This window comes from Sebastes umbrosus, chromosome 7 (assembly GCF_015220745.1).
Source record: "Sebastes umbrosus isolate fSebUmb1 chromosome 7, fSebUmb1.pri, whole genome shotgun sequence".
NCBI lineage: Eukaryota > Metazoa > Chordata > Actinopteri > Perciformes > Sebastidae > Sebastes > Sebastes umbrosus.
The window spans coordinates 4,613,063-4,631,107 of NC_051275.1; the positions used below are offsets into that span (position 1 = coordinate 4,613,063).

Sequence of the window (18,045 nt, forward strand, 5' to 3'; positions counted from 1 at the left end):
AAAGGCAACAAGGTGTTAAAGTCTCAGTCGAGTTGTAAGTCTTTCTATTTTGTCGAGTCAAAGTCATCAACTCGAGTCCAACCCATGTGACTTGAGTCCACACCTCTGATACAAAGTAAAAAAAAGAAAGAAAAAAGAATTCTAAAAAACAACAGCATACAAAACACTAGAGGATAACCTAACATGTCCAGGCGGTGAAGTCTTACTTACAATGGTCTGGGGCTTGTGGGAAATTATGTTCATTAAATGCACTAAAAACAAAAACACAAACCTGATTCAGACCCTGAATTAGAAAAGTTAGACATTGAATTTCTTTTTTTTTTTCAGTTGCGACGCCACACACTGCGGGGCGGTTCAACATGTTTTGCTTCAATGATGCAATTTCATCATGTCAGAAAGTCGTTGAAGCGGCGAGGAGTCCCAGATTCACGCTTCGACAACGCTTCAATAACATCTCAAAGTCCAAAAATCCATCCAAACACTAGACTTTGAATTCTTCTTCTCAATAACACCTCCCCTTTTAATTGACTCATCCCCTGAATGCTCCGACACTAAATGCTGAGGATCGCATCCTCTACGGCAACATCCCAGATATTTTTGGCCATGACACAAAAATACATTTAAATGCGTTGCCTTCTGTGCTCCATTCCTCCGGGATGACCAACCTCAGCACTGTTTGACAGGTGTGAAGCCGCATGTTACATCGGCGCTTCCCTCCTTCCCTTGAGGAAGAGCACAAGGGAGCCCGGTATGATCCGATATAGCAGCCTGGCTGGGTGGTCACGCAGACCCTGTGATAAATAGATTAGGTCCTCCACTCCACTGCGCAGAGCCAACAAAGGCTCAGACACAATGTATCCTCACGGGATGGAGATAATAGCCAGTGAGAGCCAGAGGCCCGAGATGAAACCATACTGCCACATTAGGACCCACAATGCCATTCATCATCAGGTCCAATTACAGTGGGAAAGTTAGATCTCTATAACCGATGCAGTACGCCGCTTATCTATGCAGTTCAATGAAGTTATCACTCGGCCCGTGGTGTTAATACAAAAGCAAATTGCATATTACACTGTCCTCATGCTAAAGCTCAGCAATGACAGTGAAACCTGCTTAGGGAGCACTAATAGACTGAAGCTCTAATATTGCTGCTTCTAGAGTACGATAAGGTCATCTATCATGTGTGTTGTTGTTTTACCTGCGAGAACACACCGCTACAAACGTCGCTACAAGTCAATTCAAACAACAGAATCAGCTTCATGCTTAGTTGCTCCTTATCAGAGCTTATTTCCTCCTCCGGCCGAACATGACTGCGACCCATATTGTGGTATTTGTGTTCGGCTGCAAGCAGAGCAGATATCGAAACATGTCGTGCTTCTTCAATTTTGCATAAGGGGGTCAAGGCAACTTGTCATGACGGCGGAGAGAAAGATTTAAGTCCCTGTTTTCACAACATCACAGGTAAGTCGCAGATAAGACCAAATAAATTTAAGAAGCTGACAGGTCATTCCACGAGGAAGTGTGATGCTCAAACAACGACGCTCGACAGCCTGATGGATGGCATGCATTTGTTGGACCAAAAAGGACAAATAAGGTGGCTCATTTGACGCATTTCAAACTTTTCCCCAATCCCTGAAGCCATTAATGCGTCCAGGACAGAGGAATTGACAGGAGTGACACCTGCAATAAATTCATATTTCTGGGTTGAGGCTTGATTTATTTATTTATTCAATCATGGAATTATTCACCCAGCTTGTCGGTACATTAAATACACATATGCACCGCAGATTCCTGAAGGATATGACATGCTGATGTTGCCTGATATTTTTTACTTTTGTGACTACATTTGAATCATGTTTAGTCGTCAGATTCTTTCATCAAACACGTCCAGTAAAACAATTAGTCAATCAGCAATGTGCGCGTCTTAAAATGCTAAATGTGTGCTCTGTGCTGGACACGTGTAACAGACACGTCTTTATACTTGGTACCACATTGTTAAGCAGCCCTCCAGGCAGTCTGGTGATGCTGGCTGCCTCGCAGGGTAAACTCTCATCTAGCTGCCTGACAGACTGTCCCTGTATTGCTGTGCTTTGTGTCAGATATCTGCCATTTGTCTGGCATTCTTTAGGCTTCCTGGCAGCTAGCTGCTTTTGCCTGGCATCCTGGGAGGGATACTCTGCCGCCTGTGAGACTGTTTGTATGTTCGGCAACCTGTAATTAGCATCACCTTGTACTTGCTGCTTTCAGAATTAAATTGCAGTGTGGCAGGCCAATCGTGCCCCATTGGAGTCCTCTCCAGTGGACCATATTTTAGTAGTGGCAGGATATATCTCTGAAGGTGAATGTTCTCAGGAATGATCACTCAACTTTTAATTTAAATGCTATGACCACTCTGGCAAAGAAATCGTGTATATTATAGCTAGCGATTATACCTACCTGGCTGGAAAACATTACCGACATGTATTACGATGCGCTAACCACTTGGCATTGGTTAATTACAAAAAGAGGTGGGCCAGCAGACACCATTTCCTAACATATTGGTTAGTATTAGAATACCAGGCCAGTTCCAAACCTGGCCTGGTATTCTGTTCTTACCACTACCTGGCATCCGATACTGTTCAGGATTTGGAGACGTGCTCACTGCTATTTTCTATTTTGTCTTCATCGATTGGTACCAACCATGTCATACTAAGCAAATGAGGCTAAATAACGCTTCAAAGTTACGCTAAAATTTGGCGAGGAAAAACTATCATGGCCATTTTCAAAAGGGGTCCCTTGACCTCTGACCTCAAGATATGTGAATGAAAATGGGTTCTATGGGTACCCACGAGTCTCCCCTTTACAGACATGCCCACTTTATGATAATCTCATGCAGTTTGGGGCAAGTCATAGTCAAGTCAGCACACTGACACACTGACAGTTGTTGTTGTCTGTTGGGCTGCAGTTTGCCATGTTATGATTTGAGCATATTTTTTATGCTAAATGCAGTACCTGTGAGGGTTTCTGGACAATATCTGTCATTGTTTGGTGTCGTTAATTGGTGTCCAATAATAAATATATACATACATTTGCATAAAGCAGCATATTTGCCCACTCCCATGTTGATAAGAATATTAAATACTTGAAAAATATCCTTATAAGGTACATTTGAACAGATAAAAAATGTGTGATTAATTTGCGATTAATCGCAATTAAATATTTTAATTGACTGACAGCCCGAATTGTAATACTAAATAAATACTCATCTCTTAGTAAGTATCATGTGAAAGAGCAAAATTGACTCTGAATGAGTAAATGAATGACTCAACTTTGGCTCTTAAAGGTACAGTGTGTAGGATTTGGTGGCATCTAGTGGTATGGTTGCAGATTGCAACCAACTGAATACCCCTACACTCACTCCTCCCTTTCCAAGACTACGGTAACGTGAGTCACCGAGTGACAAACCGTAGTGACGTCATTGGCCTCACTCAGAGGTCATCCTTACCATAATAACACTACTTTTGCAGCTATGGAGACGGCGGCTGGCGGTACCACGGTTTAGCACTCTGCGACTCACGTTAGCACAGTTTCATAAGCGTGTCGGAGAACTACGGTGACCTTCAAGTAACGTAAAAACATGAAAGGCTCTCTCCGTTCTGGGCTACTGTAGAAATGTGGCGGAGTAGCATGGCAGACTCCGTGAAGAGGACCCGCTCCCTATGTAGATATGAAGGTCTCATACACTAATGAAAACATAGTTATGAATATTATATTCCATTTAGATCCCCTGAAATGTTACACACTGTTCCTTTATTAAATAACTGAATAAAACAGTAAATACATTTTCTGTTAACACCTAGAAATGTATTTTCTCTGCAATCTACATACTATAAAATGTGTATTTAAAAAGGTAGATTACACATTTCATTTCACATGAAAACTGACTGCACTTATTAGTGCCATGGTACTTTCCTGGGATAGTTTGAAGGGGCTGAGGGGCATGACGGTGCAGAGCTGCTATGTTCCCACCCACTGGCTCCATCCAGCACCTACTGGAAGCACTACAGGCAGCTCCACCCAGCCACCACGCACACCTACAGCTGAGCTGAGCTCATTAGCCGGAGCTCACCAGAGGGGAAAAACAGCTTTTCCCCCTCGCTGTGTGACTTGATGGGCCAGGGGGAAATAACTCATGGGTACTAAATACTGAAATTTGGACTGAGTTGACATTTCAAGTGTGAGTTTATCGATTGATCAGACAGTAGCCCAAAGTTGGCCCAAGTATGTAAAAACAGAAATGCTCCACAGGGAGGTAGAGATGGATTTTTGGAGTTTCTTTCGTGATGGTTTCTGCTCTGTTTCTTTAAAATAAAAACCTGTCATTTCTCAGCAGGATGCTTCCCTACATGTCTTCCCTTGTGTACAGTTGTGTTATTTTAGAATTTCACAATTTAAAGGCTGTTTAGCTGTAAGCCCAACAGCTGATAATGAAGATGGAAACAGATCTCACACTGTCAAAAGTCAGGCTTAGGAAAAAAAGATCTGTTCCATAATTTGTTCTCCTTAAAAACAAAAAAGGCCCGTGTAAGTGTGCTGTGAAAGAAAGACTGAAATATTATACATGACAGTAGCTCGTAGTGATGAAACCTATAAGATGATTTTCATGGAAGTGACAGTACATGGATTAAAAAAAGACATATGCTGATCAATGGATTTATCACTATATTATACATCAGAGAACCTACATTACATGAGCTCTCATGCTGTAGAATATACTTACAACCCGAGCAGTGCTAATCTCATTCAGTGAATGTCTAGAAGCTATCTTTTGTCCTCATTCATTTAGGATCAATGGCAGCACAGAGGCACAGAAATATTCACTATTTATATTGCCCCATGCACACATCATTAACAATTATTTGAACGCAATAAAAAAAAAAGACACGCGTAGAATAATCTTGTCAAAGAAAGAATTATTGCTCCTTGGTCCTCAAACACGGGGCCGATGTCTCAGCGTGAGAGCACGGAGAAGAGTTAAAAAGAGTTTTTCAAAATCCTGGCCCTGGGCCTAGTTTTCATATCTTAAGAATTCACACAAAGATTGATGAAAAATGGATGCAAATGATCCTGAGAGAGGTAGGGGGATTACAGAACAAGCCCACATCAAGCTTCTTAGAACTCTCACATCTGAAGGCCCTGATCTGCAGAAAAAGGCTCGGCTTCTCCGGCTGCCAGCCCCCTACACGCCCAACCACTGGGCTCCATTCACTCGGTCACCGTCTCAAGGTGACTTTCCCCGTCTTTGAAAAGGTTTATGAAGGAAACAGCGGCTTACAAATAACGCGGATATCTCCTCGTTTGTTTCTGCTTATCACATTGAGAACAGTGAGAATGTTCAGTCCATCACTCCAAATAAAGAAGTTTCACAGTTTAAAAAAGTCTTTATCAGATCAGGTCAGCTGATATATAAGAAAAATAATCCTTTGATGCTTCAAGGGCATTTGGAACGTTTCAGCTCAAGGCACCTTTCCCTCCATTATACTCAAACTACCGGTATTCATATGATTGAACTATTAAGTAAACAGAAGTACAAGCTGCTTTCAATAAAGAGATGCCAACAACCTCCTGACACACACCAGCGGAAGTGTCAGCAGCAAGGGCAGCCGTCTGCAGCATGTGTGCGTCCTCAGACGCGTTTGACTCAAGTTAACAATTAGATAGCAGGCATCTATCTAAACAGCATTCAGACTGAGCTGAATGCTTTATGAGCAAAAGTTGAAGAGAAACAAACTAAGAAGTGCTCTTTGATAAAGATGCAGAAGTGGAATCGGAGCCGAAGAGGCAGCGACGGGGAAAATATATCTTTGCTCCCGATAGCCGGTATCAGTCAGCTTCTGTCAACCTAATAAGAACATCATGGTCGGAGTGTGATGGCTGATAGCGGCGCTGCTTGATTAAAAACAGCCCCGTGTTTCACACCGGGATCACGGCTTGCCATTGAGGTTCATTTCCTTCCAAAGGGAGCAGCAGAAAAGCTTGACACAAACGACACGTCCAAACAACCTGTGAGAGGCAGAGAAGACAAATGAACCGGCTGTGACATTGCCGAGCTCCTTTGGGCTTTTACAAATGACTCCTCATATGCCTCCCAGCCGCGGCATATGTCTGCACCGTGTCTAATGAGTGCTCCGGATATGAGGAGAGTTCAATAAGTAATGAAAGAAGAACCTTGTTCTCTTATTATAGCCCGCATGCCTGACACTAAACATTGTATAATGTATTGGAAACCGCTGCACACGGACGCACACTTATTAAAAGCGAGTTCAAAAAAAGCATTTGATAGACTCGCCGGTGCCTGTTCCTCTTTAATGTGCGCTGGGATCATTTTCCGGATACAGAGGCGAGAGGAGAGACACTTAATTAACAGGGCCTACAACAACACCAAGCAATAGTTTTGGTGTTCGCTAAGCACCAGCACAGCATGTCAACTTAAGACCTTTCATGTTCTTCCTCGACACTTTTGCAATTAGCCGAATATATGAACGTTACCAAAAACCTGCCAACGCTGTAACCTCAAATCATTACTCATAATGCATTAAAATTCAACACCTGTCTGGCTAAATGTGGAAAGGGTAAAATCAAGAGCATTTGAGGAAACTTACATTCACCATTAATGGGCCGTTCTACGCCGTAGGAATATCAGATTAACGGTGAAACAGGCCGTTTTGGTGAGAGATGTAATCTGTCATTTTGAGATCATGTCTTGCTTTTGACCTTCAACACATCACGCTGCATCAGATAGTCTGAGGAAATATAAAGAGTGCTATGTCAGCTCCCATTTGGCCTCATTTATCAGTCTCTTTTACATTTTTCCTTTCAATTCAGAACCCCTAAAAACTATAGTGCTCATTTATCAGCCCTGTTTTCCAAAGGTAAACATGTATGACTTGACTTCATGTTTTAACCATCAATGCACAAATATGTTGTTCATCATCGCACAATATTTTGATGCCAATAATCTCAACACTAAAACTTGATGCTAAAAGGAAACAGTTTGTGTTGTTTATACCCAGCCCAGCCACAGCCTGTTCACCCTGCTGCCGTCTGGCAAGCGACAGACAAGTATCTGCTGCCATACCACCAGACTACAGAGCAGCTTCTCTCCTCAGGCTGCGAGACTCATCAACTCATCCTCCACACTCCACCATAAAATACTCTTTTGATTTAATTTTTGTTTTTCTTATGTACCATAAAGGGACAACAAATGCATTTCATTGTGCAACCGTGTGATGTACAATGACAACAAATGATCCTTGAGGTACTGTAGGTGGCAGCATGAGAAGATTTCTCGTTCAATCGATAAACATATTTTAATTTCTTTAAAAATACATCCTTTCAATCTATGCACGTGAGCCAGATCCACACATACAGTACACTGCAGAGTGATGCATTTATACAAACAGGAAGATGAGGTACAGGACTTAACAGTTGGTACCTGGAGTAGTTGAAGAGGCGGCTGCCCCACTGCTTGTGCTCCCCTCTGGGTGGAGAGTGGAAGAAGCAGGAGTCGGAGCCGTCGAAGCGGTTCAGGCCGTCCTCGACGTTCTGGGAGGCGTGGCTGTGAACGACATCCAGCAGCACCACGATGCCCATCGAATGAGCCACGTCTATCATCTCCTTCAGCTCATCCGGGGTACCGTATCGACTATAAACACACACACACACACACACACACACACACACACACACACACAGATATGTATTAGTCCTAAACCCTTACTATTTAATGGTCTAAACTTAAAGGAACACTGTGTAGGATTTTGGGGGGATCTATTAGCAGAAATGGAATATTATATTCATAACTGTGTTTTCATGATTCACCTGAAACTAAGAATCGTGTTTGCGTTAGCTTAGAATGAGACCTTCATATCTACATTGGGAGCGGGTCCTCTTCACAGAGTCCGTCATGTTGCACCGCCATGTTGCTACAGTAGCCCAGAACGGACAAACCAAACAACGGCTCTATAGAGAGCCTTTCGTGTTTTTACATAGTAGTGTTATTATGGTAAGGACGGCCTCTGAGCGAGGCGAACCGCGTTGCCATAGTTTTGTACTCGCCGGCTCACGCTACTGCAGTCTTGGAAAGGGAGGAGTGAGTGGAGGGGTACTCAGTTGCAATCTGCAACCACACAACTAGAAAATTAAGTCCTAATGTCAAAATGACCTTAGTGGTGGACACACTACCAACGTCAGGAGCACGTGGCGGCTGCGTGCCGTGTTGCTTTTAATTTCAACACGCCACTTAGAGGTAGAATGGACCAACTGTCCTCCCAGTCTATTTCTAATGCCCAACCCAAATACCAGACCTTAACCTCCTCCCCTCCCCCAAAAATAAACCTGGTCTGTGACTAGTGCAAGGTGATGACCATGAACAAAAATGTCCTTAGCTTTGCATTTTTTGTCCTTAAATTAGCATCACAGTGACAACAGGCCTACAATTTAAGAGGAAGTCCAAGGGCACACGCTGAATTTATATTTGCATTACAATGTTGTTGTTTGTGATTCCAATAACCACAAGGCTATTGAGCAGTATACTATTACACAAACATAATCTCCTTCTCAGATCATTTGTCTAAAGATCATCCATTCTAAAAACACTGTAGAATTTAGTCAGTGGGTAGATTTAGTATATTATATCACGTCTACACTCCTTTAATACCATTTAAAAGGTCATAAAGAAGACACTGTTTAACTGACAGAACACTCCACAGAGTAACTGTATGAATGTATATACACACACCTCCATATACAAACACATATCTTTGTGTACACTCCTCATATTGTCCAATAACGTCCCGTCTGTCCTTCCAGCTATCATTACATCAGCTTCCTTGCAAAACAGGACACATAGCGGCAGCATTACCCCGCTTCCCGGTATTCGACCGCTCAGGTTTTAAATGACACTGAGAGATCGATCATGGGTGAAATTACACTATATACATTACACTTTGGGTTTAGGCTCTACTCTAGGAGGCATCTCTGAGAGAAGATAAATAGTGCGACTAGTCCACCTTTATCTCAGACTCCCTCCACTCTCTGGATTAACAGCAAATGTATTTACAGAGAGATTATTGCTGGTGTCAGACTTCCTAACCTTGGTGTGAAGTTACTCATTCAACCCTCCAAATAAACACCAACTTCTCTAAAACTATTCATATTAAAAGGGCAGATACTGCAAGTGACAGGCAAAGTGGTGTAAGCGACATGTGACACACTGCAAATAAAAAATATGCCTTTCAGTTATAATCTTTAAGATTTCAGTCCTGGTTGAGCTGAAAGGATTCATAGCATCACGTTGTATCAATAAAGCAGACTAAAGAAGACCGTAAACAATGTCTAGTTCTGGCATGGTGATATTAAACTCATGATTGAATGTTGCCTTCCACATAACGTGAAATGCAGACTGGCTTCATCACTTTCAATATGTGCATGCATCATTTCTTCTGAATCACTTGATTCCAGCGCAGGGATGGCGGACTCCGCCACTAGCAATGAAAAACTACAATACACACGGGTAATTACAGAATGCAAATAAATTGAATGACTAATGCTGCGTTCACTTGGAATCAGACAGACGGCAGATGGCGGACGGACAACACCTTCTGGACGGCACGGGGAAAAACAAACAAACAGTCTGACGGAATGGCAGGACGGTAAAACGAAACATGCATGACGGTATGTTGCTATGGTGATGGGATAAAATACATTTTATGGAATTATTCTAGCAGTGCCTGCAGCAATAAAATGCAGCTTTCCCGTAATATTATATTGCAAATTTAAAGGTCCCATATTATACTCATTTTCAGGATCATACTTGTATTTTGTGTTTCTACTAGGACATGTTTACACGCTGTAATGTTCAAAAAACACTTTTATTTTCCTCACACTGCCTGCCTGAATATGCCTGTATTTATCCTCTGTCTTAAATGCTCCATTTTAGCACATTTCAATGGAATTGCGATGGGATTGCAACAGAATTGTGTTGCTAGGCAACAGCTTTGGTCCATGTGTACTTCCTGTCAGTAGATGTTATTCCCATACACTGAAACCAGGAATATACTGGGACGCATTTAGATTGTTTACGTTTAAAACTGTGTAATGGTCTAAATATTGTATATTTGTGACATCACAAATGGACAAAAATCCTGACAGCTTGTTTCAAATGAAGAATTTCTGAATACGGGCTGTGTGTGTATTTCCCTGTGGATAGAGCGTTTCGATACTTTCACAGTATTTATATAGGACTTAAGCCTACTTTATAATAAAAAAAACATGAAAATCTCACTTTTTATAATATGGGACCTTTAAACATATTTTTCCAGTGTGAGGAATCTACATAACATCCGGTTTTAAATTCCATCATGGAGGACGGCAAAAAGTTTAAATATTTCAACGGCAATGCCATCTACTGTTACAGTTGCCGGTATTCTCTGCCAGCCTCAACTTATTTTACCGTCCTGCTTGCGTCATGATATCCGGTTTGCCGTCTCCCTTCTACCTGATTCCATGTGAATGCAGCATAATGCTGAAAAAACGAGGACTGAAGGAGCTGAATGAAGGCGTTTTTTATAATGAAAACCACAGAGATTATCACTTTAAATGCTTTGCACTGTTTGTTTTTTTCAACATGACAGCTTTGCAATCAAGGGTTAGGTTTATTTACAAAATACATATTTTGTATCACACTCTGAAATTGACAAGCATTTACCTGGAAGCAGCAAAGAAGCTCGTAATCTGATATCCAAAGCTGGCATAGTAGGCATGCTCCATGATCGCCATCAGCTGAATACAGTTGTAACCTGCACACAGAGGGACAAAAGCTATTTCAGAAAAGACTCTTCATGTGTTCAAGGCTTTCCTTCCAGATTATTGAACTAACTTTGTCTAACTCAGCGGTCGGCAACCTTGATGATGTGATACATTTTCATGTTAAACAGTGTGCCATATCAACATTAAATTTAATTATGACACCACATCTAAATTTGAATCTCCAACGGATCTGTAATTTTATTCCATCCATATAGGCATAGGAACATTTAAAAAAAAAAAAAAAAATGTTTCTCCCATAATCAGGATATTGAAATTATATATGATAGCATTATACACAAAGGCTGCCATCCTTGTGAAAACATCCACATCTGAGCTGAAATCATTATCCCTACCAACTTTCCATCAATCTTGTTCATCAGCAATAAACTTCGCAAATTCTGCGAAGAAGGCAACGAGTACTAGCCAGACAGAGGCAGAGTAGGGCGGGTCTTCGCAGAATGTGGGTGGGGAAAAAAATGTATCAAACTACCGTGAATAACAGGCAGCGCAACTGCCAATGGCTGTGAAGACAGAAATTTGGCATGCGGATGAAAGAGCACCCTACTACTACTGCATGCCACCTTAAGGTTGCCTACCCCTGGTCTAACTGATGTATATACTTCAGATATTAGCCATGGGTAAACCACTAAATTATGTATTATCAGAAAAACGTGTTTTAATATGTATGATAGCATGATACAATGCATCCTGACATGCTGCTGCTTCTTTACTGAGAGCATTACATCCTGTCTATTTGGATAAACTCATTTTCCTGCAGTAACTGGAGGGAATAATATTCTTGTCATCTCCTCTTTTCTTACGATTCCTCTTAATATAACACCAACTGCTTAGATCATCATTCCAAACATCAATTAAAAATGTTAATATCTCTTATTGATGTGTGGGGCTGGTTGGACCAAAGAGGATAAAACAAGTTTTTGAATACTGAAAACGTTCATCTGAAATAGTCTCTACTGTTGTGATGTGTTTGTGCTGCATTAATGTGGTACAGCGAGCATGTGGGAACATTAGGACTTAATACTATTTGACCCGTGTCAGTCATACTGTATATGTGAGCTCCAGGCATTTCCTTTGTGACACAAGCTCTGGCATCCTAAAGACAAGCTGCGGCTACAGGGAAACACCAGCTATCAGAGTCAGGAGGTCATGTACAACATTTCAAAACGTCGTACGGAAACGGCTTCTATGAATAAGAGAACAACAGGCTTTTAAACTGCCACTGAGCACTCCAGAGGGAGGCCCTGCGGTTTTTCACTGTTGTGTGGAGCACATTTATTTATTTATATCGCAGCTTCTTTTCAGGCTAGAGAGAGAGAGCAAGAGAGAGAGAGAGAGAGAGAGAGAGAGAGAGAGAAAAAAAAACCTTTGGCTTCTGAAGGGTTGTGACAAAGCACTGGGGTGAGAGGAAGTTTCTCTTTTTTATATTTATATATACACTCTCTCCACAGTCAAGAAAATGAAATGGCAGGCAAAGGCAGTCGTCACTAGAGACGCTGGAGTTTAGCCTCCTGAAGGATCCTATTGTGCAGATTCCCTCAGCTGCTGCAGGTAGATTCTTTGACAGCATTTACTCTGGCAGTTTCCTTTCCCACTAAACAGGATGACACAAGCAAGGAAGCAGCATTTATCTGATTGCTCCTGGTTCGCTGTGCCAGTCATATCTGTGCCTTTTAATAATGTCAGTGCAGCAGGCTGCATTTGAATGCAAAAATAATGCCACATCTCATCTGAGCCGGACTGCAAACCAAGACAGGGATCTGTTCATTAAGGTTAAAATCAGTTTGAATCTAGCTCTTTATTATAATTCACGTTATTATGAAAATGAATCGCACATCGCAGTTAATGAGTCACACGTGTAATGAGAACACGCGAGACGCTGGTCACAAATCAAAGCACATTTATTGATATTTCTTTAGAGTACAACTAATCTTCATCATAGCTAATCATAGCAGCAATATGGACACCATCCTCCTGTCCTGAAATGGAGTAATGAAGGTTAAAAGATGTAGCATTTGTTCAAAATTCATTGTTGAAAATTAAATGTTAAAGGGAGACCTGCTCATTCAGGTTCATACTTGTATTTTGGGTTTCTACTAGAGTATGTTTACATTAGGGCTGGCAAAGTTAACGTCATAATAACACGTTAAAGCAAATTTGTTTTAACGCCACTGAATTCTTTAACGCAATTACCCCAATCGATCTATCGGAGGTTGCAGCAGGCATCATATGAAACTAGAAAATCTAAGGAATCCATAGGTACCAATCATGTCATACTAGCTTGTCGTAAAAGGAGGTTAAATAACGCTAGTAAAAACTGTCATGGCCATTTTCAAAGGGGTCCCTTGACCTCTGACCTCAAGATATGTGAATGTAAATGGGTTCTATGGGTACCCACGAGTCTCCCCTTTACACACATGCCCACTTTATGATAATCACATGCAGGTCTGTGCGAGTCATAGTCAAGTCAGCACACTGACACACTGACAGCTGTTGTTGCCTGTTGGGCTGCAGTTTGCCATGTTATGATTTGAGCATATTTTTATGCTAAATGCAGTACCTGTGAGGGTTTCTGGAATATATTTGTCATTGTTTTGTGTTGTTAATAGTATGTTTAATAACAAATATATACAAATATTTGCATAAAGCACAATATCTGTCCACTCCCATGTTGATAAGAGTATTAAATACATAACAAATCACCCTTTAAGGTACATTTTGAACAGATACAAAATGTGTGATTAATCACGATTAACTATGGACAATCATGCGATTAATCGCGATTAAATATTTTGATCGATTAACAGCCCTAATTTTTTAAATAAAAAATAAAAAAAAACATCAGGATAAGTGTTTACAATTGAGTCTCTAGACTGGACCATTATGCTGTGTTTGATGAATTTTCAAGAGACCAACTAGAAATACAGTAGAACATTTTTTAAGGCAAATTAAAATAAATACAATTTGCAACAGGCAGGTTAAGGCTAAAATCATATTTACACTCAATAGTACTGAACATTTTCAATTTAATTAATAATGAATTAATTCAATTTTGCAAACCATTTCTCAAGCAGAGTTATTTGCCTCTTTATTTATTTTATAAAATAGGAGAAAAAAAGTCTGAATCCTGCCAAAATTCCAATTCAAACATAATTTCAAGCTCATTTCAAGTCTTTTATCACTCTGCTGTCTGCTCTACTAATTTCACAAAGATGAGATAAATATCGTCTGAAGGAAAATGTTTAAAGTAGCATTAATAGTCACAGTCACCTAATGAATAGTAGCCTATGGAAAAACAACACGCTCTCTGTTTATACATATTCAAGTAAGTAAGGCTCGGCCAAACTGAATTCATTGACATACACACATTGTGACTCTTTTACCAAGTTGACTCATATGACAATATTCAATAAATAAATTGTCTAAATCCTACATAGTTAAACTGAGAAGAGCTGCAACAGCCAGTGACATTTAACCAGAGTTTCAACCGATCAATAAGCCCACAGTCGAGTCCAGACGCCCCAAACCTCTGAGGGTCGTACTGAATTAATCAGGACAAACAAATCAGAAGTGAGTCAGCATCATGCTGTATAGAAAATACTGTTGAATTTACTGATGTCAAACTAATAGTGACAATTTATGATGCTATAAGTGTGAGGAGGTATCATCTGGCCCGAAATACAAGTCTGTATATGCTGTTTGTTTTACTACAGCATGCAGGAAGATGGCTGTGGGAGTCAAGGTCAAAATGGAAAGAAGTTATCCGTTTTGGAGCCATCACTGCTGTGTGCTGTGTGACTAGTGCTGTGGAGCCCTCTTTACAAAACACTGTCCAGCGGTCAGTGATCCCTTCAGGTCATGCCAGTAAACAGGATGTTGACTTGCTGATGTGGCTGTGTGCAGAGGGAGAGAAACAGGCCTGCCACTGAAAACACTGCTGCTGGACCAGTGTTGACAGAGATGGCACAGGACACTGGCACTTACAAAAAATGGCTCTCGAACCCCTCAACTAGTGTTTTTCCAACCACATCTCTGGCTCTGATTTGATGCGTAGGGAGGGATACACAAACGGCACCTCAATGCTTCGCTTCCTCTCTGCTCTCGGCTGGAGAAGATACAAAATGTTCTCAAGTTGAGTCAACAAAAGCTCTCACTGACACTTAGACGAGGAGGATCACAGCGGGATGATTGCTGTGCACTTTTTTACGGACTTGAGCAGCTGAACGAAATAAGAGGGATGCCAAAAGGGAAGAGAATAATCTCATGTCTTACCCAGGTCTTTTATACGAGGCAGCACGTTGGTCGTGAAGTTGGTGTATGAGGCGACCTTCGCCTCAGGTGAAGCGATGCCCACGTGGGCCTCGTATATTCTCAGGCTCGTGGGCTTCTTTGGCCGAGGGTGGACTTGCTGGAGAGGAAAACAAAATTAGACAGAATCATGAAAGCGCTTTTTCCTTCAAATTGCACACAAAAAAAATACAGTATATTTGGTGAGTAATTATGAGCCGCGAGGTCAAAGACAGTGTGGGTTTTGTGGGTCTCTGCATCAATATGAGGCACATAATGGTTCTGCACATATTCAATGTTAACAGATCTATGATTCACACTGTCTGAGTTACACAATGGGAAAGGGATTTGTTTCATACGTAGAACAAATTTCCTGATGGCTACCCACCAGGCCTTATGAACCCACTATTTGAAGTACATGATTGAACCACTTGTAAATAAAGCGAATGTACTGCCAGTGAGAGGGCTCCTCTAATTAAAACGCTGCGATAAAGAAAGCAAGGTGGTCTTTAATAGCCTCTCATTGTTCTGCTTGTGCACACTTGTGCTGAGGGCGTCAAGTAGCATTGAGACATATTCACCTCTCAGCATCAAGCACCTACATTAAGAATGGCCACAGTAGCTGTGGACATGAGATGTTAGGCTGATTTCAACTGGAACTGAACGTTTCACGCTGCAAGAAATCAAAGCAGCGATGGAAGGACACCGAGCAAACCCAGCGTACGGTCAATCTAGTGACATAACAGGAGGAGATTAGCTCGATAAAACATTTTCTTTTTAATCTATTTAATCTTTTTAACCTTCAAAACAAGAACGTTGTGATGAGGTTTTTAAAATGAAGCCTCAATGTTTTCACACAAAGAAAGGAATCTGATCAGTTTAAACTGTTTTTCTCCTAAATTTGACCTTCTGTGGAATTAAAAACTATTTTTTATTTTATTTTTTTTAATTTGTTGCATTTGCTGCTGCAGAAAAACACATCATCGCTATTTACATTAAATAATGTCCTCTTGTTGGCAACTCAGAAATGTTTCAAGTAACAAAACATGAAGAACTACAATTACCACCTCGCGGTTTTATGCCTCCGCCAACCAGTCGAGTTGTAGTTTACATGCAAAATGTCAACATTTGATCATATTAGACATTTGTGTGAAATTGTCTTAATTAGTATATGAATTCTTGAGTTATGGCCAAAAACATGTTTTGTAAGGTCCTGGTGACCTTGACCTTTGAGAACCAAATTCTCATCAGTTCATCCTTGAGTTCAAGTGGATGTTTGTGCCAAATTTGAAGAAATTCCTTCAAGGTATTCCTGAGATATTGCATTCATGGGAGTGGGACGGACATGAGGTCACAGTGACCTTGACCTTTGACCACCAAAATCTAATCAGTTCATCTTTGAGCCCAAATGGATGTTTGTGCCAAATTTGAAGAAATTGGTCCAATTGAAGATTGGACCGGATGGGCGTAAAGATGTACGGACGTACGTACGGACAACCGACCATCGCCGGCGCGGAGGCATAAAAATATACCAGTCTGTTTATGAACAATTGCACTACATTGGTGTTTGGTTTTTTTCAAATCCAATTTTCACCAAGATTTTTGCATTGTTGTTTTTTTGTATTACCCCTTTTTAAATAAAAATCGACAAATAAATCAATAAAAATATAAATAAAAAATATTAAGTAAACACTGATTTTTTTTTTTTTTTTAAATAAAACATTACAATAATAACTTACAGTGTAGGGCTGAGGGGGATCCCAGTGAACCCAGTCAAGGACGACAGCTTTCTCCTCCATGTTTACATACTTTGCCCAGGGCGAGATCCGGTACAGCCGCTCACCATCCTTGGTGTGAACTACCACCTGGGAAAAAAATGACAAATGAGTGTTATGTTATAGCAAGGGCACTTAAACAACGACATAGAGAGGGGACACGACAGACATTTTACATAAGCTGAGAGGAAGGGGACACATAAGCAGACAGAGTACAGACTACATGGTACACATAATAGCGCTGGAAATCACAGTTAAAAACTTACAAGAAGGAGGAATAAAGAATGATAGTATTCAGACTGATGTAAAGTGGAAAAAAGTGCTGCAAAAGTGAAAACGTCATTGCAAAAAAGAGGGAAAAGAATTTGCCAGAAATAACGGTCATGTAGTTAGAGAGGCTTGGCCACAAATCAACGGAGGCTTCAAGTTCCTCTGTGACTCCTGCGTGTTTCTGTCACCGACCGGACGTATGCGGGTTTAAAGTCAGCATTTATTTACATCTTCCAGCCATGAAATGCGCACATCATAAAAGTGTGCTGTTGCTCCCCATCCATTACACAGAAAAGATGGTGCAGATTGTTCAACCAATAAACCAAACATTTTTCAACGTGTCAACATGAAAACCACCCCCCTGCTCTCCAATGCAAAACTCACAGCTTTAAACCTATTATACTGTGCTCCCGGAGAGCACTGGAGATGCAGGACAAAAAAGGCTGCAGTATTGACCAGGATACTTGTTGTGGTGAATCTGGATTCAATGGTAATTATCCTGTGTTTTATTTTTGTGCGACTCCTCTGTGGGCTTTAACACAGCCACTCGCTTGCCCATCTTGAGAGGGGATTTGAGCCAGGGAGCAATTTAGAAAAATAGGAAATCTAAATCATTATCCTTTTGCCTCTCATCTATTATGTCTGCAATTCAGGATCGGAAGGGGGTCAAATAAGTATAGTTTGGAAATCTAACTGAAAAGTTACTTTGCCTCCATCAGTCAAATAAGAAAGGAGAAAGCCAGCGTGAGAAGCCCACCAAGAAATCGATCCTGTAGTGTTACCCACAGTATGTGCTCGCCCTGTTTGGTCCCCTGCAGGAACGGGCATTAGAACCCAACTAATTCTG

The 18,045-nt window shown here is 41.0% G+C and overlaps 1 protein-coding gene across 1 annotated transcript in view; it reads right to left on the reverse strand.

The window, feature by feature from the left end:
- gbe1b (glucan (1,4-alpha-), branching enzyme 1b) overlaps window positions 1-18,045 on the reverse strand; it is a 99,888-nt gene that overhangs the window by 62,456 nt on the left and 19,387 nt on the right. Inside the window, exons 4-7 of the mRNA XM_037774866.1 lie at window positions 16,893-17,018; window positions 15,139-15,274; window positions 10,748-10,838; window positions 7,475-7,684 (exon numbers count right to left, since the gene is read on the reverse strand). Coding sequence (XP_037630794.1) covers window positions 7,475-7,684; window positions 10,748-10,838; window positions 15,139-15,274; window positions 16,893-17,018 — 563 coding nt within the window. The remainder of the gene's footprint in view (window positions 1-7,474; window positions 7,685-10,747; window positions 10,839-15,138; window positions 15,275-16,892; window positions 17,019-18,045) is intronic.